This window comes from Jaculus jaculus, chromosome 1, assembly GCF_020740685.1.
Source record: "Jaculus jaculus isolate mJacJac1 chromosome 1, mJacJac1.mat.Y.cur, whole genome shotgun sequence".
Classification (NCBI taxonomy): Eukaryota; Metazoa; Chordata; class Mammalia; order Rodentia; family Dipodidae; genus Jaculus; species Jaculus jaculus.
The window spans coordinates 221559326-221581884 of NC_059102.1; the positions used below are offsets into that span (position 1 = coordinate 221559326).

At 48.9% G+C, this 22559-nt stretch overlaps 1 protein-coding gene across 15 annotated transcripts in view; it reads left to right on the forward strand.

The window, feature by feature from the left end:
• Myo9b (myosin IXB) overlaps window positions 1-19960 on the forward strand; it is a 153745-nt gene extending 133785 nt beyond the window's left edge. For 9 of the 15 annotated variants that reach the window (XM_045142462.1, XM_045142457.1, XM_045142464.1 and 6 more), the window contains 20 exons: window positions 2407-2723; window positions 3616-4509; window positions 5750-5810; window positions 8202-8323; window positions 10567-10700; window positions 10811-10986; window positions 12702-12800; window positions 12913-13086; window positions 13213-13254; window positions 13447-13558; window positions 14278-14351; window positions 14820-15012; window positions 15096-15224; window positions 15786-15891; window positions 16022-16153; window positions 17126-17249; window positions 17619-17666; window positions 18041-18183; window positions 18463-18590; window positions 18696-19960. In XM_045142462.1, coding sequence (XP_044998397.1) covers window positions 2407-2723; window positions 3616-4509; window positions 5750-5810; window positions 8202-8323; window positions 10567-10700; window positions 10811-10986; window positions 12702-12800; window positions 12913-13086; window positions 13213-13254; window positions 13447-13558; window positions 14278-14351; window positions 14820-15012; window positions 15096-15224; window positions 15786-15891; window positions 16022-16153; window positions 17126-17249; window positions 17619-17666; window positions 18041-18183; window positions 18463-18590; window positions 18696-19111 — 3624 coding nt within the window. In that variant the 3' untranslated portion in view covers window positions 19112-19960. Of the gene's footprint in view, window positions 1-2406; window positions 2724-3615; window positions 4510-5749; window positions 5811-8201; window positions 8324-10566; window positions 10701-10810; window positions 10987-12701; window positions 12801-12912; window positions 13087-13212; window positions 13255-13446; window positions 13559-14277; window positions 14352-14819; window positions 15013-15095; window positions 15225-15785; window positions 15892-16021; window positions 16154-17125; window positions 17250-17618; window positions 17667-18040; window positions 18184-18462; window positions 18603-18695 lie in introns of all 15 variants that reach the window. The other 6 variants (XM_045142458.1, XM_045142471.1, XM_045142469.1 and 3 more) reach the window with 4 other exon arrangements.
• The last annotated feature ends 2599 nt before the right edge of the window (window positions 19961-22559 follow it).

Here is a 22559-nt window from a genome sequence, read left to right on the forward strand (position 1 = left end):
TAGATCACAGTTCTATAAATGTGAAAGCAGAGCACCACTTTTCTGCTGGGGACCTAACAGCAGGTGGTATCAGGACACCAAGATCACAGAAAACAAGGTCACATGGTGAGACAGGAAGCCAGGTACAGAGCCCAGACTGTTAACACCACCACTCTTTGTTGTTATTTTTGTGTTTGTTTGGGTTTTTTGTTTGTTTGTTTTTGAGGTAGGGTCTCACTCTAAGTCCAGGCTGACTTGGAACTCACTCTGTAGTCCCAGGCTGGCCTTGAAGTCACAGCAAGCCCTCTATTGCTGCCTCCCAAGTGTTGGGAATAAAGGTGTGGCCACCATACCCAGCTCACCACCCACTCTTGAGTTTGTCCCATGACTGGTTCCATAGCAAGGCAGCACCCCTAGGGACCTAACCAGTTTCCATTAGGCCCCACCTTTTTAAAGTCATACACTTTGACACCACCACATTGGCTCCATACTTCCAACATAAGAACCTTCCAGGAACAAATCACATTCACACTATAGCAGAGCATTAGACTGGTTCCCCTCACATGGCATCCTTCAAGCTGTGTCTCCACTCTCAAACAGTATATGCTGCCTGCTAGTGTCAAGGCTTCATTCAACCGTTCTCGTTGAGCAGGTGTGCAGATCTTCAACAAATTCATCATAAAATTGGTCTCTGTGACCCAGAAGCTCCACTCCTGGGTATGTGCCCAAGAGAAATGAAATCAGATGTTCCCACAAACACTTGTACACCACATTCATAACAGCCAAAGGTATATATAGCCTGTCTGTCTATCAGTGGATGACTGAGTAAGTAAACTGATCCATCCATGTGATGAAGTATTTCTCAGCCACAAAAAAAAAAAAAAAAAAAAAAAGAGACAGAGAGAGAAAAAAAAGCAAAGAATGAAGATCGGGCATACTAAAACATGGGTGAATCTTGAAAACCTGACACTGAATGACAGAAGCTAGGCCCAGAAGGCCACACAGTATGTGATCCCATTGATAATACCTACAAAGCCTAAGGACCCAGGTTCAATTCCCCAGTACCCATGTAAGCCAGATGCACAAAGTGGCAATATGTCTGAGATTCATTTGCAGTCACTGGAGGCTCTGGCACACTTACTCATTCTCTCTGTGTCTCTCTCTCTTACTCAAATAAATAAAAATTTTAAAACATAGGCAATCCAGAGACCGGAAGCAGCTGGGCATGGTGGCACAAATCATGGAAGCAAGAGGATCAAGAACTCAGGGTCATCAAAAAAATAAAATGTCAGGCATGGTGGTGCATGCCTTTAATCAATCCCAGCACCTGGGAGGCAGAAGTAGGAGGATCACTATGAGTTCGAGGCCACCCTGTGACTACATGTGAATTCCAGGTCAGCCTGGGCTAGAGCAAGATCCTACCTCGAAAAATAAAAAAGTTAGAAAAGATTTCAGGGGACTGGAGGGATGCCTTAGCGGTTAAGGCATTTGCCTGAAAAGCCAAAGGACCAGATTCAATTCCTGAGGACCCACGTTGGCCAGATGCACAAGGGGGCGCTGCATCTGGAGTTCGTTTGCAGTGGCTGGAGGCCCGGGCGTGCCCATATTCATCCCCCCCTCTGTCAAATAAATTAATAAAAATTTAAAAAAGAGTTCAGGATCATCATTAGCTACATAGTAAGTTCAAAGCCAGTCTGGGCTACATGAGACCCTGCCTCCAAAAAAATTAAAAAAAAAAAATAGGGTAATCCCCAAGCTAGGTGTGATAGATAGCACACACGTGTGATGTCAGAACTTACAAAAAGACAGCTGCATCAGGCAGGGGCTCTAGGCCAACTTTGGCCATATAGTGAGTTTGAGCCAGCCTGGGCCACATGACCTCTATTTAAATAAATAAAATAAGCCAGGCATGGTGGCACATGCCTTTAATCCCAGCATTGGAAGACAGAGGTAGGAGGATCACCATGAGTTCGAGGCCACACTGAGACTACATAGTGAATTCCGGGTCAGCCTGGGCTAAACTGAGACCCTACTTTGAAAGAAAGGGGAAAAAAAAAGGAAAATAAAAGAGTGTTTGGGAAGACAGTGTATGAAGATTGCCATGAGTTTGAGAGCCTGGGATAAAGAATGAGTTCCAGGTTAGCTTAGGCTAAAGTGACACCCTACTTCAAAAAGCTAAGAAAAGGGCTGGAGAGATGGCTTAGCAGTTACGGTGCTTGCCTGCAAAGCCTAAGGACCCATGTTCAATCCCTCTCCAAATCCCACATTAGCCAGATGCACAAAGGTCAAGCACAAGGTCGCACATGCACACTAGGTGGCACAAGCATTTGGGGTTTGATTGCAGTGGCTGAGGCCCTGGTGCACCAATTCTCTCTTTTAAAAAAAAAAGCTAAGAAAGAAAATTGCCTACCTACCCTATGCCCACAGGTCTTCTTGAAGGAGACAGAGCGGCAGGTGCTGCAGGAGACACTGCACCGTGAGGTTGTACGCAAAATCCTGTTGCTACAGAGCTGGTTCCGGATGGTATTAGAGCGCCGGCACTTTCTGCAGATGAAGCGTGCGGCTATTACCCTCCAAGCCTGCTGGCGGTCCTACCATGTACGCAGGACACTGGAAAGGACGCAGGCAGCCATCTACCTTCAGGCTGCCTGGAGGGGCTACCAGCAACACAAGGCCTACCACCGACAGAGACAGAGCATCATCCGCCTACAGAGCCTCTGCCGGGGCCACCTGCAGCGCAGGAGGTGAGCAGAACATTCTGGAAGCCAGGAGGACTACTTACTGTTGTGTTGCCCAAAGATCTAACTTGGCCATTAGAGCTGTAGGGACCTCATCCTGGGTACATGATGGTCCGGTGGAAACAAGCTATGTTGTAACGTGAAACTGCACGTTGCCATTGGCCATGCATGGTCTCCACCAAGGTCTCCCTCCACCTGCATCTGAGGAACACTTGAGTTCAGGGATGGTGGAAGGACCTTTGGGATGACTCACTCAAAGCCTGGGCATATGCCCTTCCCACATGACTGCCATCCCAGGTGTACATGCATTCCATGACTCTTGAGACCTGCCTCCTTCTACTCTGTGTGCCCCCCACTCCAGTAGTCCTTCCCCTCTGCGTCAAGTCAGTTTCGTCTCTTGGTGCCAGACTCCTCTGTGGGTGCTTCTAACAAGCAAAAGGATGTTGAGAGAGTACCCAGTGGATTCCAAATGACTTTAAGAGTTTATATTTCTATTTTCTTCTTGCATATTTAGAAGTTCAGACACCTCAGGGCATTGCACATGTTCATCAAGCACTGGGATGGAACCTGTGGGCCCCAAGCACGATCAACAAGTGTTCTACTGCACAGTAGTGCCCTAACGGTGTTTTACCAGATCACCCATGGCCAGCTCCAGGGTCTGTTTCTTGGTCAAGCTCATCAGGTAGAGCCAGGGTAGGGATATCCATAGCAAGGATTTGGTGGGGCACTACCTGTGACCCCTTCAAAGTGGACATAGTTTGCCTCTCCAGAAGCATCTCTTAAGGACCACTAGGCTGAGACAGGGATGGAAGTGGGGTCCAAGTGGACTTTAGCCTCCTAAGTTGAGACAATCCACATGTCTGCTACTGGCCTAACCCCCTGCTTTTCCTCCCACCAGCTTTTGCCAGATGGTTTTAGAGAAGCAGAAGGAGGAGGAGCAAGCCAGGGAAGCCGCACAGTTGGAGACTGCAGAAGGGAGGCCGAGACCACTGGCTACTGCTGAAGAGCAGGTGGCTGAACAAGACATGGAGCTGGCAGAAGATAGTGAGCATCTGACCTTGGAATCCGAGGAATGGCCACAAAGGGACAAGTCCTCAGCCAGCACCTCCCCAGCTAATAAGGAGACACCCAGCCCAGAGAACGAATCTCCATCCCACAAAATTTTACAAACTGAAAGTCAGGAGAAAGTGCCCAGTAGCCGGGAGAAACGCGAATCCCGTCGGCAGCGCGGGCTAGAACATGTGGAACTCCAAAATAAACACATCCATTCCTTTAAGGAAGAGAGTACCCTTAGAGAACCTTCTGGAAGGGCCATCCTGGAGCCAGGGGAGAACGTCCTCCAGGACAAAAAAGGGCACAGAGATAAGACTGCTTCAGAGGCACAGATGGAGACCATAAGCATGCCTCCTAAAAAGCAGCCCATGACCACCAAGGACTCTGGAGACAGCAAGAAGGTGCCCCCAGGTGGGGACCCCAGGCCTAGCCATATGCAACGGCCCACCAGTCTGGCCCTGGATAGCAGAGTTGAACCAGGGGTACCCAATAGCACCCCTAAGACTTTACAGGGCAAGGCAGGGGTCAGCCCCAGGGCTCAGGACTTGCCTGAGAGTCCCAGTGGTTCTGCCCAGATTCAGCGGTACCAGCACCCGGACTCAGAACGGCTGGCGGCTGCTGTGGAGTTGTGGCGGGGCAAGAAGTTGATGGCCATTGGTGGCCCCAGCACCATGCTGAGCCAGTCCCTGGACCTCAGTGAGAAGAACCAGGCTACTGAGACAGCACTCACACCCACAGAGTAAGCTCATACCCTCCTCTTTGCAGAACTGAGGGTGCCAGGGTGGGCAGGGCTAGGGCAGTGTAGTCCTGGCCAAAAACTTGCACTTGGTAGACATAAACCTCACAGAACAGAGAGTATAACACCTCTTTATGGAGCATGGGTCAGCAGCTCAGTCCCATCCCCAGCACCAATCACACACATAAAGACTGTACCTTTCTGGGACACCTGGTATGTCCTGAGCCTGAATGGTCTTTGTTCCCTTAAGGAGTATTTAGCCATAGAGGACAGGACCTTAGAGATCACTGCAGGTGACATTACTCACTGAGCCCTGAGTGCTCAGAGCACTTTACACAAGATTAAAGGAGATGGGACTACCTCTGCTGAAGCTTTGGGAGCTCACATTTCAAGGACAGAATCACTAGCCCCTGGTGTGTCTGCTGGGCAGCAAGGTAGCATCATGGGTAGGCAGGCCACCCTCAGAGCCAAGCTTCTTCACCAGGTGCTACTGGTATTGAAATGGGGGAGCTGGCTGGGGTGGGAGGCTGCACATCAGAGGATGTTCTCCAGCCTCTACTTGCTAGATGCTGGTAGCCTGAGTAGATGGTAGGTGGAAAGAAAGATGATTGATAGGTTGATAGATGGATGAGGTAGGTGGATGGATAGTGATTGATGAATGTATATGTGTATATATATTCATATACATATATGTGTATATGTATATGAATGTAGATGGTAGAAAGGGTGGACAGGGAGACGATAGATGAATAAGTAGATAATAGATTGATGGATGGATAGGCAAGCAGATAATGGAGTGAGTGGAAAGATGCAAGAATGAATGAGCCGGGCATGGTGGTGTATACCTTTAATCCTAGCACTTGGAAAACAGAGGTAGGAGGATCACCATGAGTTTGAGGCCACCCTGAGACTACATAGTGAATTCCAGGTCAGTCTGGGCTAGACTGAGAACCCACCTTAAAAAAACAAAAATGAAAAAAAAAAAAAGAATGGATGGAAAGATGAATAGAAGATGGACTGATAGGTGGCTAGGTAGCTAGCTGATAAGTAGTGGATAATGGATGGCAGGATAAATGATGGATAAATGGAGATGGATGGATACATAGACAGACAATGAGGGATGGAAGGCAAAGCTGGGATCTATCTTTGTGGGAATGGGGCAGCACCACCCTAGTGAGAACCATCACATTGGGTCCAGAGCACACATGCCAATCAAAAACACTGCCTGTCCACCATCTCACAGGGAGCGGCGCATCTCCTCCTCTGCAAGCGATGTCTCCAAGCTGTCACCAGCCAAGGCTCAGGTAAAGCTGCCATTTATGTGCTCACCCTCAGGCCCAGCTCACTTCCACCCCATCCGACTTCCTCCAGAGGCATGCCCAGTGGAGCAGTAGGTGTGAAAACACATTCCTGGAATCCCAGCACTCTGGAGACAGGAACAGAAAGGCTTCCTTCCAGCCAGCCTGGACTACATAGCCAGTTCAAGGATGGCCTGCACTATATACTATTACTTAAAAGTAATTAAAAACAACCCACCACCAGATATAGATAGATAGATAGATAGATAGATAGATAGATAGATAGATAGATAGATATACACACACACACATACACACACACACACACACACACACACACATACATACATACATACAAAAAAACAAGAGGCGGCTCAGTGGCTAAAATACTTTCTGTGCAAGAATGAAGGCCAGAGTTCAGATCCTCAGAACGCTTATAAATCCCAGTGCTCAAGAGGTGGAAACAGAACTCTGGGCCAAGGCTGGATGACCTCAGGGTTCAAGTGAGACCCTATCTCAGTAACTAAAGTAGACTGTGGGGCCGGGTCTGGTAGCACACACCTTTAATCCCAGCATTTGGGAGGCACAGGTAGGAGGATCACCATGAGTTCAAGGACACCTTGAGACTACATAGTTCCAGGTGAGCCTGGAATAGAACAAGACCCTACCTCAAAAAAAAAAAGTAGAAAGTGAGGGTGGAGAGGGGGTTCAGCAGTTTAAAGGCTTGCAAAGCATGCTGGTCCAGGTTCGATTACCCAGTACCCATGTAAAGCCAGATGCACAAAGTGGTACATACATCCATAGTTGTAAAAGGCTCTGGTTTACCCATTCTCTACCCCCTTCCCTCTAGCTCTCAAATAAATTTGTGTGTGTGTGTGTGTGTGTGTGTTTTTCAAGGTAGGGTCTCACTCTGGCCCAGCCTGACCTGTATAGTCACTATGTAGTCCCAGGGTGGCCTCGAACTCACAACGGTCCTCCTACCTCTTCTTCCCAAATGCTGGGATTTAAGGTGTGTACCACCATGCCCAGCCCCTAAAAAATACTTTTTAACAAATAAAATGGAAAGTGATCTGGGGAGATGGTTCAGTGGTTAAATGCACTTGCTTGCAAAGCCTGCCCACTGAGTTTGATTCCCCAGTACCCACATAATGCCAGATGCACAAGGGGGCACATGTATCTGGAGTTTGCAGTGTGTAGGCCCTAGCATGTCTTCCTATTTTTTTTTTTAATTTTTATTAACATTTTCCATGATTATAAAATATATCCCATGGTAATTCCCTCCCTCCCCACCCCCACACTTTCCCGTTTGAAATTCCATTCTCCATCATATTACCTCCCCATTACAATCATTGTAATTACATATATACAATATCAACCTATTAAGTATCCTCCTGCCTTCCTTTCTCTTCCCTTTATGTCTCCTTTTTAACTTACTGGCCTCTGTTACTAAGTATTTTCATTCTCTTTCTATTTTTTTAAAAAAAGGACAAAGGAGATAGTTCAGCAGTTAAAGGTTCTTTCAAAACCTGCTGGCCCAGGTTCAAGTCCCCAATACCTACATAAAGCCAGGTACACAAAGCAGCTTATGCATCTAGAGTTCATTTAGAGCAGCAAGATATCCTGGCATACCCATACTCACTCTCTCTCCCTGTCCTCTCCCTATCTATCCTCAAATAAGTAAAAATATTCTTTTTTAAAAAACGTTTTATTATTTTTATTTTTGAAAGAGAATGGGTACACCAGGATCTTCAGCCTGCTGTGAACAAACTCCAGCACATTGTGGTGTATGTGTGACATTGTGTGCTTGTGTCCCTGTGCATCTGGCTATGTGAGACCTGGAGATTTGAACAAGCACCTTAAATGCTAAGCCGTCTCTGTAGCCCAAAAATATTCTTAAAGAAAAAAAAGCTACCTGGGCATGGTGGCACATGCCTTTAATCCTAACACTTGGGAGGCAGAGGTAGGAGGATCATTGAGTTCGAGCTAGCCTGAGACTACATAGTGAATTCCAGGTCAGCCTGGGCTAGATGACATCCTACCTCAAAACTCCTCCCCCCCCCAAAAAAAAAAAGAAAACAAACAAATAAAAAGGAAGTGCCATGTTAGCCTGGGCTAGAGTGAGACCCTGCCGCAAAAACAAAAAGAAAAGAAAATAGAAAAAAGAAAGTTAAAAAACCAATAAAGTAGAAAATTATCAACCTCAGGCCTCCACTAATGCTCATACATACACACATGCACCCACATCCAAATACATGTATATGCATGCACCATGCACACACAAAGACCACATAAAAATCAGGAGTATCACTAGTGGGTGGAGCACATGATAGGGACCTCTGCAATCCGGAGTGGGCCTTGGTCCCTGAATTTCTCATCTCCCTTCCTGTTTCCTTGCAGTCTTCAACTGAAACTGATGGGGACTCAAACATCAAGAAGCCAGCAGCCCACAAAAAGAAATCTGGTGATATGTCCTCTGGCCCAGACACTGGGCTGTCCCCAGGCTCCCAAGGTGATTCAAAGTAAGTAATAACTGGTGACCCCTTACTGCAGGATACCCAGGGCCTGGCGGCAGTCTGCTCTTGAGCCACTGCATTTGTGAGGCACAATAGAGTGTGTGTTTGTTTGGGCATTCTGTGAGATGGGGATTCAGTCAGGCCTTTGCTCAAAACCTGTCACCGATCATGCCCACAAAGTCCAGGACTAGGAATCTCCAGTGCCAGGGTGGCTATGTCACTGCTGTGTAATGCCCCAAGACTTCTTGAGCCAGAATGAGTTACGTGCCCTGGGTCCACAGACAGATGACTTCTTTTTTCTTTTTGGCAATTTCATACATGCATATAATGTATGTTGATCATCATATTCATTCCCAAATGGGTACACCAGGGCCTCCAGCCACTGTAAACAAACTTCAGCTGCGTGCGCCACTGGTATGTCTGGCTTACATGGATCCTAGGGAATCGAACCTAGGTCCTTTGGCTTTGCAGGCAAGCGCCTTAACCACTAAGCCATCTCTCCAGCCTCCCCATTACACTCTTAACTCCTTCCCACTAAACCTCTTTTTTCCAACTAGTCCCCTTTTTACTTTCATTAGTTGTTTGTTTGTGACCCAATGAATTTGATTAGCTGATGAGCATGGGCAGGGAGATACTGGAGTGGCCATGTCTGGGAGGCATAGGGCCTCATGACTCCTACCCTCTGCAGTCTCCTCTCTTCCCTTTTTTTTTTTTTTTTTTTTTTTTAGGTAGGGTTTCACTCTACCTTGACTGATCTGGTGCTCATGCTATAGCCCTAACTGACCTCAAACTCACAGTGCTGGTTCTACCTCAAACTCCCAAGTACCAGAAATGTAGTTGTAACGTGCTCCCTCCAGACATAAAATGGCCTGGATATCCATGACCTCACAGTGCCTGACACTACCTACGCAAGACCATCATAAGAGGAGGAAAAGATCATGACATCAAAATAAAAGAGAGACTGATTGAGATGGAGAGGGGATATGATGGAGAATGGAATTTCAAAGGGGAAAGTGGGGGGAGGGGGGCATTACCTTGGGATATTTTTTATAATCATGGAAAGTGTTAATAAAAATTGAGGGGAAAAAAAGAAATGTAGCTGTGAGCCACCACATTCACCAGGTCTTATGTAGCCCAGGCTAGCTTTGAACTTGGTATGTGTCCAAGGATGACCGTGAATTCCTGGTCTCCCTGCTGTTGCAAGCCTTTGAAGTGCTGGGATTACAGGTGTGTACCTCCACATCCAGCCTTCTACCCCCTTTTAACATTTTATTTGCAAGCAGAGAGAGAGAGAGAGCCACTGCAAATGAACTCTAGACACATGCACCACTTTGAGCATCTGACTTTACATAGGTACTGGGGAATTGAGCCTGGGTTGTTAGGCTTTGCAGCTAAGCACCCTGACCACTGAGCAATCTCTCCAGCACCCCCCACACACACACACACACCTTTTAATGAAGGAAAGTGCTAAGAATTGAACACAGGACCTTGTGGTTGCTAGTCAAATGCTTTACCACTGAGCTGCACATAAAATCCACCCTTTTTGTTTTAAAACAAGCAATGAGAGAATGTTTGCTTTTCACCTGCTCAGAAGGAGGCTAAGCACCACATCCTTCTCAAGCTTGAAAAGAACCTTGCACAGAGCTGAGGTATTGGGGTACAGACCCATGATCTCAGCTACTGAAAAGATTGAGGCAGGTGTTTCACAAGTTCCCAGGACACCTTGAGCTACATAGAGACTCAGTTTCCAAAAACAAAAATAGGGGCTAGATAGTGGCTCAGCAGTTAAAGGCACTTGCTTGCAAAGCGTGTGGTCTGGCTTCAATTCCCCAGCCACTCGTGTAAAGTTGGACAGGTATTTGTTTGCAGTGGGAAGAGACCCTGACACATGCATACATACACACATATATACATAAATAACTAAATAAAAAGAAAGAAAGAAAAACAAGACTGTTATCCCAGCACCCTGGGAGGTTGTGACAGAAGGATCAGAAGTTCAAGGTCATCCTTGGGTACATAATTCAAGCCAGTCTGAGCATGGGAGACCCTGATTTCCCCCACCCAAAATAAAAATAAAAAATTAAACAAGTTAGTGATTCATACCTCTTTAATTCCAGCATGCTGAGGTATGCTGAGATAGGAGAATTGTCCTGAGTTCAAGGCCAATGTGGGCTAGAGTGAGACCCTGCCTCAAAAAAATAAATAAAATTAAATGAAAAAGAAATTTCACCACTTACTCTCTTCCACAGATCCACATTTAAGAGACTTTTCCTTCATAAAATGAAGGATAAAAAATATAGCTTGGAGGGTGTGGAGGAGATGGAGAGCGGTGTTATGGGGCAGATGGTGCTGGAACCTACCACCACAAAGAAGAGTCTAGAAGGTTGGTCACCTGAAACCTCAGGAATAAGCTGCCCCCATTGCATTCCAGGATGTGAACCCAGGTATATGCAGGTGCCTCAGTGCCTCATGGCTATTCCATATCCCCTATAGTGCCCTCTACCCACCAGCATCGCCATGCAGTGGGTGAGAAGCTCACCAAAGGGAAGAAAAACCGAAATCTCAAGATTGGCAAAATCACAGTGTCAGAGAAGTGGCGGGAATCTGTGTTCCGGAAGATCACCAATGCTAATGAGCTCAAATACCTGGATGAATTCCTACTCAACAAGGTAAGCCCACAGGACCAACCAGGTGAGGGAGTATACTGGGCAAGTGCAAAGTGCAGGTTTCCTCCCAAGAAGAGAAGCACAATGGCTGAACAGTGTTCAGAACTGCATGCCACAGCCATTAGCAAAGCAGAAGTGTCCTCTCCAGGGCTGGAGGCCAGGATGCAGCCCAGTGGCACAGCACTTGCTAAGCCCAGAACTCTGTACCTTCCCAGCACTGCAAAAGTAAATACGTAAGTAAAAGCAAACACAAAATAATCTTGACACACAAAAAGTTCTAAAAGTTACATGTCTGTAAGCTTAGCACTTGGGAGGCTACAGACAAGAGGATCAGAAATTTAAGGTCAGGGCTGGGGAGATGGCTCAGTGGCTTGTGTACTTATTTGGATCCCCCTAAAAGTAAGCTAGACACAACAGCATTACATCTGTAATTCTAATGTGCCTACAGTGAGGTTAAAGGCTGAGACAGGATAATCACCTGGAAGCTTTCAGTCAAGCTATCCTGGTGAACTCCACATGAGTAAACCCTGCCTCAAACAAGGTGAAACACAAAAACCAACACCCTTACCTGCACACGTTCTGTGTATAGCATGTGCATGCCTGCACTCACACACATGAACAAGCACATACAAAAAAAATCCCGGTCGGGGGAATGGCTCAGCAGTTTAAGAGCACTTGCCACTTTAGCATGAAAGCCTGGGAAAGTCTTAGACCACCTGAGTTCGACTCTCCAGGCCCATGTTAAAAAAAAAGAAAAGAGTTAGGTATGGTAGCGCACCCCTTTAATCCCAGCACTCTGAAGCTTGGAAGGCAGAGGTAGGAGGATCACTGTGCATTCAGGGCTACTCTGAGACTACATAGTGAATTCCAGGTCAGCTTGGGCTAGAGTTGAGACCCTACCTCAAAAATCAAAAGAGAAAAGGGAAAAAAAAAAAAAAGCTAGGTGTGGTGTTGCACTCCTTTAATCCCAGCACTCCAGAGGCAGAGGTAGGAGGATAGCTGTGAGTTCAAGGCCACCCTGAGACTACAGAGTGAATTCCAGGTCAGCCTGGGATAGAGTGAGACCCTACCTCTTAAAAAAAAAAAAAAAAGCTAAGTGTGGTCATGAATGTCTATAACCCCAGTCCTTGGGAAGCAGAGATGAGTGACCAGAGAATCACTAGGACTTGCTACTCAAAATCAGCAACTTCTGGTTAGGGGAGAGAGCCTATCTCAAGGAAATGTGCATATGGGCAATTAAGAAGGACACTTAAACTTCTTTTCTGGCCTTAACATGCACTCACATGCACATGTGCATACGCTGTTACATAATACACCATATCACACACAGTGTACACATATACACGTGCCCTTGCATCTCATAAAAAAAAGTTCAAAGTCATCCTCAGCCACATAGCAAGTTCACGGTGAAACTGGGCTACAAGAGTACCTTGCCTCAAAAAACCAAAAGCAGAAAAAAGTTCTAAAAACCTAAATCTGACATAATCACTTTTCCTGCAAAGTTAGGTCCATGGTAGGTTCACGAGGGTATCTGGTAGCCAACCATCAAGGATACTGCTCCACACCCTCCAGGGCACAGGATAGTCCCTTAGATGGCCAGCCAGAGGAGCAGGACTTCATCCTGTGGGGACAGAGGATGTAGGCAAAGGCAGAAATGACCCAACCTCCTGCAAGCAGGCTGGAGGCAATGTGTAGACAGCTCACCTCTTTCCTTGCAGATAAATGACCTGCGTTCCCAAAAGACACCCATCGAGAGCTTGTTTATTGAAGCCACTGAGAGGTTCCGGAGCAACATCAAGACCATGTACTCTGTCCCAGTAAGTGCAGGCCCCACACCCTCAGTGATTCCCTTGTCCTCTCTGGGCCATCCCCTGATCCTCTACAACTCTTCCCTTGCACATGGGGGATACCTGGCATGTGTGCCTGCAGAATGGCAAGATTCATGTGGGCTACAAGGACCTAATGGAGAACTACCAGATTGTTGTCAACAACCTGGCCACTGAGCGTGGGGAGAAGGATACCAATCTAGTCCTCAACGTCTTCCAGTCTCTGCTGGATGAGTTCACTCGAAGCTACACCAAGAATGACTTTGAGCCTGTGAAGGTAGGCACCTCTACTCAAAACCACCAGTCTCCCAGCCCTGCTCCTCTATAGGGGACAGGGACGTTCCTAGGGGACAATCAGGCCAACCAGCCGCCCCCATATGGATTTCATCTTTACGTCTTTCAGCAGAGCAAAGCTCAGAAGAAGAAACGGAAGCAGGAACGTGCTGTGAGTAGACATGCATGTGCAATTATGTGCAATCAGGAATGTTTGCAAAAGTGTATACATTAGTCTGTATGGACATGTCTCCTGGCACCTCAGATGCCTGGGAAAAGGGGCAGAAGCACCTCTAAGATAGCAGGTGTGGTCCCATGATGATTGGAAGAGTGATGCCTGCTCATGCCCATTCACCCCACACAGGTCCAAGAGCACAATGGCCATGTGTTTGCCAGCTACCAGGTGAGCATCCCACAGTCATGTGAACAGTGCCTCTCCTACATCTGGCTCATGGACAAGGCCTTGCTATGCAGTGGTGAGTGTCTCCAGCTTTCATCTTCTACATCCTCCTAAAGTAGAGCTCAGTTCCTAGCTAGCCACTTCCTGCTTTACCTCTTTAGCTTCTCATCCTCACACATACACACGAACTGCTGACACACAACCCTGGCTCCCACAAACTGACCAGCTGTCCCCTCCCCAGCTAGTTGGCCACTTAACGAACACAGTTGTAGCCCAGAGATGGTCCATGATAACACAGCGACAGCCAGGAGGTGGCCAAGCCAGAGCACAGTTAACCTCCTGTATTTGAGACCCGGGGTTTTTTTTAGCCCCAAAGGGCTTTCCCCTTGGCCCTGTGTGTTGCTACTCACCACCTCAGTTGTCACTGTCCTGAGATGAGGACTGCAGGACATGAGCTGTCCCCACCCAAAAGAATACCCTTGCCGTGAGGTTTTTGGTCCCTCTCATTTATCAGCTGACATCAGATACCTGAGGCTACTTTCTGGCAGGACCAAGGCCTGGGTTCCCTGCAAAGACTATTTTTTTGTCCCAATTTCTGGGCTGGGTCTGAAGTCACCAATATTCATGAACCAGGAGAAGATACCTACACAGTATTTTCTCTCAGGAATTACGGTTTATAGCTCAGGCTACATAATTCATAAAGCAGTCTGGGACCCCAGCCAGCAGAGTGGGTATCCCCAAGAACCCAAGGCTCCCACCACATTTTCTGTGACTCCTCACCCTGTGGCTTCCTAGTGTGCAAGATGACCTGCCACAAGAAGTGCGTACACAAGATTCAGAGCTACTGCTCCTACACAGGTGGGAGGAAGGTGAGCATGCCCAAACGTGGAAGTCTAGTACTTAGTAGAACATTGTGCCCAGGGCTGCAGAAGTAGTGCTTATGGTAAGGGCAAATTGAGGCATTGGACAGGCACAAGAAGGTGGCAGGAGGAGCTGCAGCTGAGCAGGACTTGGCTCTGTCCCCAGTTCTGTCAGAGCTGGGTGTGTGTGCATCTCAACTCCTTCCCCTTCCTGAAGAGTCATGGGTCTGGCGGGGAGAAAGCCCTCAACTCTGCACAGAGAAGTTGGTGTCTCTGTACTTGGAGTATAGCCACAGCTAGGGTCCTATTCTTGGAGGGGGGCCTGGGACTGGGAGGATAGACCCACCCAGCCCAAGGGTGCTCCATGGAGAGAGGGAGGGAGGGAGGGCCATGTTGGCTCTGTGAGAACAGAGATGAAGCTGCAAGTGAGTAGGAGAATGGTGGGGCCTAGTCCTTACCTTCCCCTCCATACTGCAGAGTGAGCCAGGGGCCGAGCCAGGCCACTTTGGCATGTGCGTGGACAGCCTGACAAGTGACAAGGTGTCTGTGCCCATTGTGCTGGAGAAGCTTCTTGAACATGTAGAGATGCATGGCCTGTACACGGAGGGCCTCTACCGCAAATCAGGCGCAGCCAACCGGACACGGGAGCTGCGCCAGGCACTGCAGACAGGTGAGCACTGCAGACAGGCAGCCCCGAGCCAGGCCCCAATAGCTGTCACCTGTGTGCTACTCACCTGCCCCATGTCTTCTCAGACCCTGCAGCAGTCAAGCTGGAAGACTTCCCCATCCACGCCATCACTGGTGTCCTGAAACAGTGGCTTCGTGAGCTTCCAGAGCCACTTATGACATTCGCCCAGTATGGAGATTTCCTCCGCGCTGTGGGTAAGTGGGGGGTGTTCCTCTGGGGTGGCCACACCAGAGGGCAGAATCAAGAGCATACACCCAGCACCAGCCAGAGGCCCTCTGTTGCAGCTACTTTCTCATTGTGGGGATGAGCACACCACCAGAAGCAGCTTATGGGAGGGAAGGGTTTATTTTAGGCTTACAGAATCCAGGGGAAGCTCCATCATGGCAGAAGAGTCTGGCTTCATTGTACATATAAACAGCAGAGTGACAACAGAACAGCCAGAGTTCAGGCTAACTCTGAACACACATTAGGGCTAGACTCATGGTCTGTCCCCTCTACACCCACACTCCTCCAGCAAGACTCCACCTCCCAAATGCCTCAAGCTGAGGACTAAGTAGGAAACATAATCACATATACCTGGGGCTGTAGGGACATTTTCCATTTATAACACCACACCTCTCAATTTGGGTTTGGTTCATTCCTGCTGCCCTGAGCCTCACTAGTGGGGTGGCTCCATGGAACCCTGGGTGTGTGGGGAGGGAGGGTTGCACATGAAATGACTGGGCCATCTTGGCTGACATCCCTGGCCTCCCTAGAGCTGCCAGAGAAGCAAGAACAACTGGCTGCCATCTATGCTGTACTAGACCACCTGCCTGAGGCCAACCACACCTCCCTGGAGCGGCTAGTCTTCCACCTTGTAAAGCAAGTATCCCACCAGGGGTGCTTCCCTGGCACTTGGTGGCTTACCACAAAGACACAGACCAGTGCTGGGGCCTGGGAGGGTCCAGCCCTTAGCCTTAGCTGCCCCCTAAGTGGTCAGATGCCCCTACAGGGTGGCCCTGCTAGAGGATGTGAACCGCATGTCACCCGGGGCACTGGCCATCATCTTTGCACCCTGCCTTCTGCGCTGCCCTGATAACTCAGACCCACTAACCAGCATGAAGGATGTCCTGAAGATCACCACGTGAGTGTTCCCCACCCAAGCATACCATGTGGGAGGATTACATGGCTGGGCTACATAGTGAATCCTTCTGGCAGTGGGAGAGGCAGATAGTGAAGCCCAATTTTTCTACCACCCCCAGGTAAACATAATGAGTTTTGTGAATTTTCTTTTGCATCCTCCCTTCCCCAAACATTCTTCAGAAAAATTCTGGGCTAGGGTGCAGCTCAGGTAGCATAGCAAGCACTTGCTTGGCCTGCATAAGGGCCAGGGTTCCAACCTGAGAAGCTGGTTAGACATCCACAGGAAGACATTTTTTGGCTGCCAGTTGTGAATATCAAAGCCTGTCACTCTGGGTGGCTTTATTGCAAGGCAAGTGCACAAGGTAGGCCAAAGACCCTGACACAGGTACTTCAAGCCACATTTGTGGCTACCAACTAAAATTGACAGTAAGGAATCTGAGACCCTGACACTGCCCAGGTTGTGAGAAGGTGACAGACTTGCTTCCAGTCTCTTTCAACTCCTAGCTCACTTGTGGTACTGATAATGGAAACCCCAAGTTATAACTGTGCAGCCTGAGTTCCTGCCCCCTCTCCAGTCCTCCTAGTACTGACCACTGAATAGATAAGATAGAGGTCAGAATTCATATTTTGGAGGCCTTGGGCTATGTGCCTACCAGTCTTGAGACAAACTGCCCACCTTTGTGCATCCCATACTTCTATGAGGTCAGGTAATCCAGATCTTGCTGGTGACTGAGGTGTCCATTCACTCCAACCTCCTATGCTGTCCTTCCTTCAAACCAAACACGAAGCCTTGGAGAGACAGGAGACTTCATCTCATAAAGTCACACAGCATAGGAGTCACATGCTCCGGCCTTGACCCAGGCAAGGCCTGCTGTCTGAAACTATCTTTCTGAGGCACTGTACCCCCATTGCTGGCCAGCACCTGCCTGCACACAGGGCATCTGGATGGAACCTGAGCCCTCTCCTCCTATAGATGCGTGGAACTTTTGATCAAAGAGCAGATGAGGAAGTACAAGGTGAAGATGGAGGAGATTAACCAGCTGGAGGCAGCAGAGAGTATAGCCTTCCGCAGGCTGTCGCTTCTTCGGCAGAACTCTGTAAGTGCTGCAGTGAGAGGCGGGGCCTAAAGGGGCCAGCTGCAGGTCCTTACAGGAAGCCGGGTAGCATTTGGACTGTTGGGATACTAGGAACAACGGGGGCAGGAGCCCATCTTCCACTTGGTAGTTCATGACCTGACAGGGCCTCTATCTTGATTTGTCTCTTGCCCACATGAACGTCACCTTATCCCCAGGGTTCCAACAGCAGAAGCAACCTCACTATGGGAGAGGGCTGGCAGGGGGGGAGGGGGGCAGTGGGTACCAGGCTTCTGAAGGAACCAGTTCTACGTTGGGCGCTAGACTGGCCCAACTCATGCCTGTATCGCAGGCTCATCTTGTCTGCTCACCCTGTGTTCATCTCTTCCCCAGCCTTGGCCTCTCAAACTGGGGTTTTCGTCTCCTTATGAGGGGTTCCTGGTATGTACATGTTCAGTGGGCTGTAGTGCATGTCTGGGTTCCCTCCTCCAGAATCTCACAGCATCGACCCAGCATGAACTAACCTCCTAGACATGCATGCTGAAGAGGCCCCTTGCCTCCTGACCCCATGCTGAGAAACACTAATCAGCCAAGCCACACCTGCTGCCCCCACCCCCCAGATTTGTGCAGAAAGTCCACCTCACAACTAACCTGGGAGCTGCTTGCCCCACTTAATAAAGCACCAAGGTCTCCAGGGATCATTAGGCTCTGCCCACCCAAGAGCACTAAGCTCCATGTACCCATGGGTGCTACGTTCCACCCCAGGAGAGCAAGCCCTAACACCAGGAGGCAGACCTACTGCTTCCCTGTTTCAGACCAAGAGCCCCAAGACACACGTCAGCCGAGAGAGCAGCCTGGATGAGCTGGAAGTGCTACCGGAAGAGGAGGCAGCTGGTGGTGATGAGGACCGAGAGAAAGAGATCCTCATGGAGCGCATCCAGTCCATCAAAGAAGAAAAGCAAGTGTCCTTGTGTCCCCTTCTCCATCAGCCTTCATCCTCCAGTCTCCCTGTAGTGGTCCCACCTTGGTCTTAGGTCAGGAACAGGTGCTCCCAGCAGGAATAGCTTGTGCAAAGGCCGAGTCTGGAGCTCCGTGCCAGCTTACTGAGCCAAGTGTTCTTAAGATGGGAGGGTAGATTTGGGGACAGGAAGTGACTTTGAGGAGCAGGTCAGTCCTATGTCCCTTACTGACCTCCCCTGAAGCAAGCTATCCTGGACATCATACTTCTTGCCATTAGGGAGGACATCACGTACCGGCTACCTGAGCTGGACCCGCGAGGCTCTGATGAGGAGAACCTAGACTCGGAGACGTCCGCCAGCACCGAGAGTTTGCTGGAGGAGAGGACCACTCGGGGGGCCTCAAAAGGTCAGTATTAAGGTAGTGTCCACTTTCTTCTTCCCAGCCACTACAGGAACCAGGGCAAGGGTCTTCCTGCCCCTCTACTGCAGTAACCCATCTGTCTCTCAAAAGGGCCCCCTGTGCCTGCTCTCCCCTGCCCCAGCGTACCCGCCCCGAACCCCCTCCCCATGGCTGCGGGCCCTCCACGACGAAGGCCATCATCCTTCGTCACGGTCAGAGTGAAGATGCCACAGCGGACACCCATCATGCCCACAACCAACATCAAACTCCCACCAGGCCTGCCCTCCCACTTGCCCAGCTGGACACCAGTGCTCTGTGAGGCCACCGTCCCTGTGAGACGCCGAGAACCCCCTGCCCGTCGCCCTGACCAGGTGCACTCGGTGTACACTGTGCCTGGGGCAGATGTGCCCCCCCAGGGCACCCTGGAGTCCCTGGATGATAATGCCCAGCCCCCTGAGGCTAAGCGTAGGTACTCAGACCCTCCAACATACTGCCTGCCTCCTGACTCAGACCAGGCTAATGGCTGAAGACCATCATGGGCACATTGTTTGTGTATGAGGACAGCCCATCCACTGTGGACCTGGGCACCTGTCTGCAAGCTGGGGAGCTAGCATTCAGCCCTCTGAGAAGGATCCAGAATGAAAAGCTCCATGAGGGGTGTGAGGTGGATTCTGGTTCCACATTGGGAAGGCAGGGGGTAGCCACAAGAGCCCTGAATCTCAGCAGCAACCACACAGCCTCACCATCCCCTTTTGTATGTCTTTTTTTTTTTTTCCAGTAACTTTTCTCTTTATGTGGTTTATATAATTTTTAAGTTGTAACTGCCTTAATGGAAGACCAAATGTTTTTTATATGTGTATGTTCCAACTTTTATATTAACGCTGTGCGTCTCCAGTGTAACATGGACTTGAGGGCTCAAAGCACAGACCACCATTGGTCTCTGAGGTCTCTGATCAGCTAGTGGTCACTGGTCTGGACTCTGTGACAGTTTTCCAGTAATCACTGGAATCTTCCATGAGGTCAAGGCTCTTGGCTAGAGCTAGGACATAGAGTTGGGGGAACTTCACCCCAAGGTGGCACCAACCTTGCATTCCAGGGAGGCTTGAATGTAGCCATCACAGCTATGTCCACCATGCCTTGGACATTGCCAGCAACTGGGAACCTGCTCTTGGCACTATCTGCCTTAAGACCCAGCAGGAGCCTGAGACTCAGGACCTTAAGAGACAGGCCAAGCATGGCCTGAAGCTCCATCTCCCAGCAGATCCAGTACTTCTGAATTGGGCTCTTCTCTCTGGTTCTGTGCACTCTTGAGCACATGGCCACAGGCTTGGGCAAAGAACACCCTGCAGGTGTGAAATAAAGAGAGTGCCTGAGGAGAGCTGGCATGGTGTTGCTGCTCAAGTCCACGTGGGGACACCCAAAAGGCTCACCTGAGTCTCCAGCAAGGCTTCTGGAGTTTCCCTAAATTCTTTTATATGTGTGTGTAGTATGCATGCATGCACTTGTGTGGGGTCACAGACTGTTGTTGGGTGCCTTCCTCAATCACTGTCCTCTTTATTGTACTGAGTTAGCATCTCTCACTTGAACCCAAAGCTCACCCATTTGACTAGCTAGCCAGCTTAACCCAGGGATCCCTGCCTCCACTTCCCTAGGACTGGTATTACAGGTGGCTTTATATGAGTACTGGGGAATCAAACCCAGGCCCTGATCAGGCCTTGCAAGCAAGCACCCTTAACTGCAGAGCTATCTCTCCAACCCAAATTCTTTTTATTTTTTTTTAAATGTGTTTGTATGGGTGCATGTGTACAGATATGTGTGCACAAGTGTGTGGAGGTCAGAGGTTGACATCACATGTTTCTTTAGTCATTCACCTTAATTTTTGAGACAGGAACTGTCACAACCCAGAAATCACCCACCTAACTGGTCTATCTAGCCAGTGAGCCCCAAGGATGCTCCTGTCTCCACCTCCCCTGGGGTCACAGGCACATACTACCACATTGGGCTTTTATGTGGGTACTGAGGATCTGAACTGTGGTCCTAACGCTCGTGCAACAAGCACTTTACCCACTGAGCCATCTCCCCAGACCCACACTTTTCTAATTCTGGCAGTGTTGGGCCCTTTAGTGCCTTAGGCAGAGGGGCTGAACTGGCCAAAAGGCTTGCAACTCAATCCCTGAGAGAACTGAAGCCTGCTGTTTCAGGCTTCTGAAGGCACCCATGGCAGTCATGCAGCAGCTCTTGTAATCTGCAACTTTCAGCAAGAAGCTGTATCTGCTAGTGTTCTGGTTTCTGGACAAGCCTCAGGCATCAGGACCTTGAGCTGCTCTGGGTACTAATGTCCCAACTCTTAGGCCTCCAGTGGCTTATTCTGTTGTTGGGACAAAGCACCTCATGAAAAGCAGCTGATGGGAGAAAAGTTATTTGGCTTGCACTTTCCAGGGGAAGTGTCTTGATGGTAAGGAAAAGGATGGCATGAGCAGAGGCTGGACATCACCTCTGCCTCGGTAGGTAGAAAATAGCAGCAGGAAAATGAGCTGAGCTAGCTCCGGCAAACTGGAGGGTAATCTCAAGATTCACCCTTTGGTGACATGCCTCCTCCAGCAAGCCTCCACTTCCCAAGTTGTCACCAGCTGGGGAGAGGTCATCAAGAACACCTGAGTTTACAGACGCCTGATTCAAAACATGACAGGCTCCTTGTCCCATAAAGTTTAAGTCCCTGGTATTCTTCCAGTGACAAGCCCACCTTTTCTCGCTGTTCTACCATCTCTGCTCTGGTATCTTCAGCTGCCCTGTTACTGCTGCTGCCTTGGATGTCTCTCCGTGTTCCCGGCTCAGCCCTCTCTGCTAATGACTAAGGTCAAAAGTAGACAAGAATCCAGGCATAGGGACAACTTTTATCCCAGAATTCAGGAGGATTGAGAGTTCGTGGCTAGCTTGGGGTATATATCTAGACATTGTCTTCAAAGGAAGAGGGGCAATAAAAGGCATTAAGGTATTTAAGATAAGCCTTTGTGTTTTTGTTTTTTTTTTAACTTTGAGAGAGAATGGGCCTTCAGCCTCTTCAGAACTCCAACATCAGGCTTATGTGGGCCCTGGGGAATCTAACATGGGTTCTGCCGGGTGTGGTGGCGCACGCCTTTAATCCTAGCACTCAGGAGGCAGAGGTAGGTGGATCACTGTGAGTTCAAGGTCACCCTAAGACTACATAGTGAATTCCAGGTCAGCTTTGACTAGAGCGAGACCCTATCTCAAAAAATAAATAAATAAAACATGAGTTCTTTGGCTTTGCACACAAGCACCATAACCACTAAGCAATCTCTCCAGCCCCCCCCCCCCCTTTTTCCCCAGAGTCTCACTGTAGCTCAGGCTGACCTGGAATTCATTATGTAGTACAAGGCTGGCCTCAAATTCATGGCAATCCTCCTCATGCCTCCCCAGTGCTGAGATTAAAGGTGTGCCACTCAGCCTGGCTAAAATAAGCCTTTTAATGGATCTAATATTGGAACACCACGAAACAGCACAGGAAGGCATCTCTTAGCTGACAGGAAAAGTGACCCAAAGAAAAGGACCATGGTAAGGGTGTTTGAACCAATTACAGACCAGCCCTTTATACAAGTAAAGAGTTTTGTCTGCATCCAGGCTCGGCCACCTCATTAAAGGAGGTGCTCCCCTGTGGCCTAGGCAAAAATGGCTGCTGGCAATCCTCCTACCTCTGCCTCCCCAGTGCTCGCATTAAAGGCACAGTGGCTTAAAACATTTTTATTTGCAAGCAGAGAGAGAAAAAGGGTGCACTAGGGCCTCTAGATGCTGCAAATAAACCATTTTGTGTATCTGAGTTTACATGGGCACTGGAACTGGAGTCGTTAGGCTTTGCAGGCAATCACCTTAAACACTGAGCCATCTCTACAGCCCCCGTAAGGATAATTTTTAAGACGTGATCCATAGAGGCGAGGCATTATGGCCCATTCCTTTCAA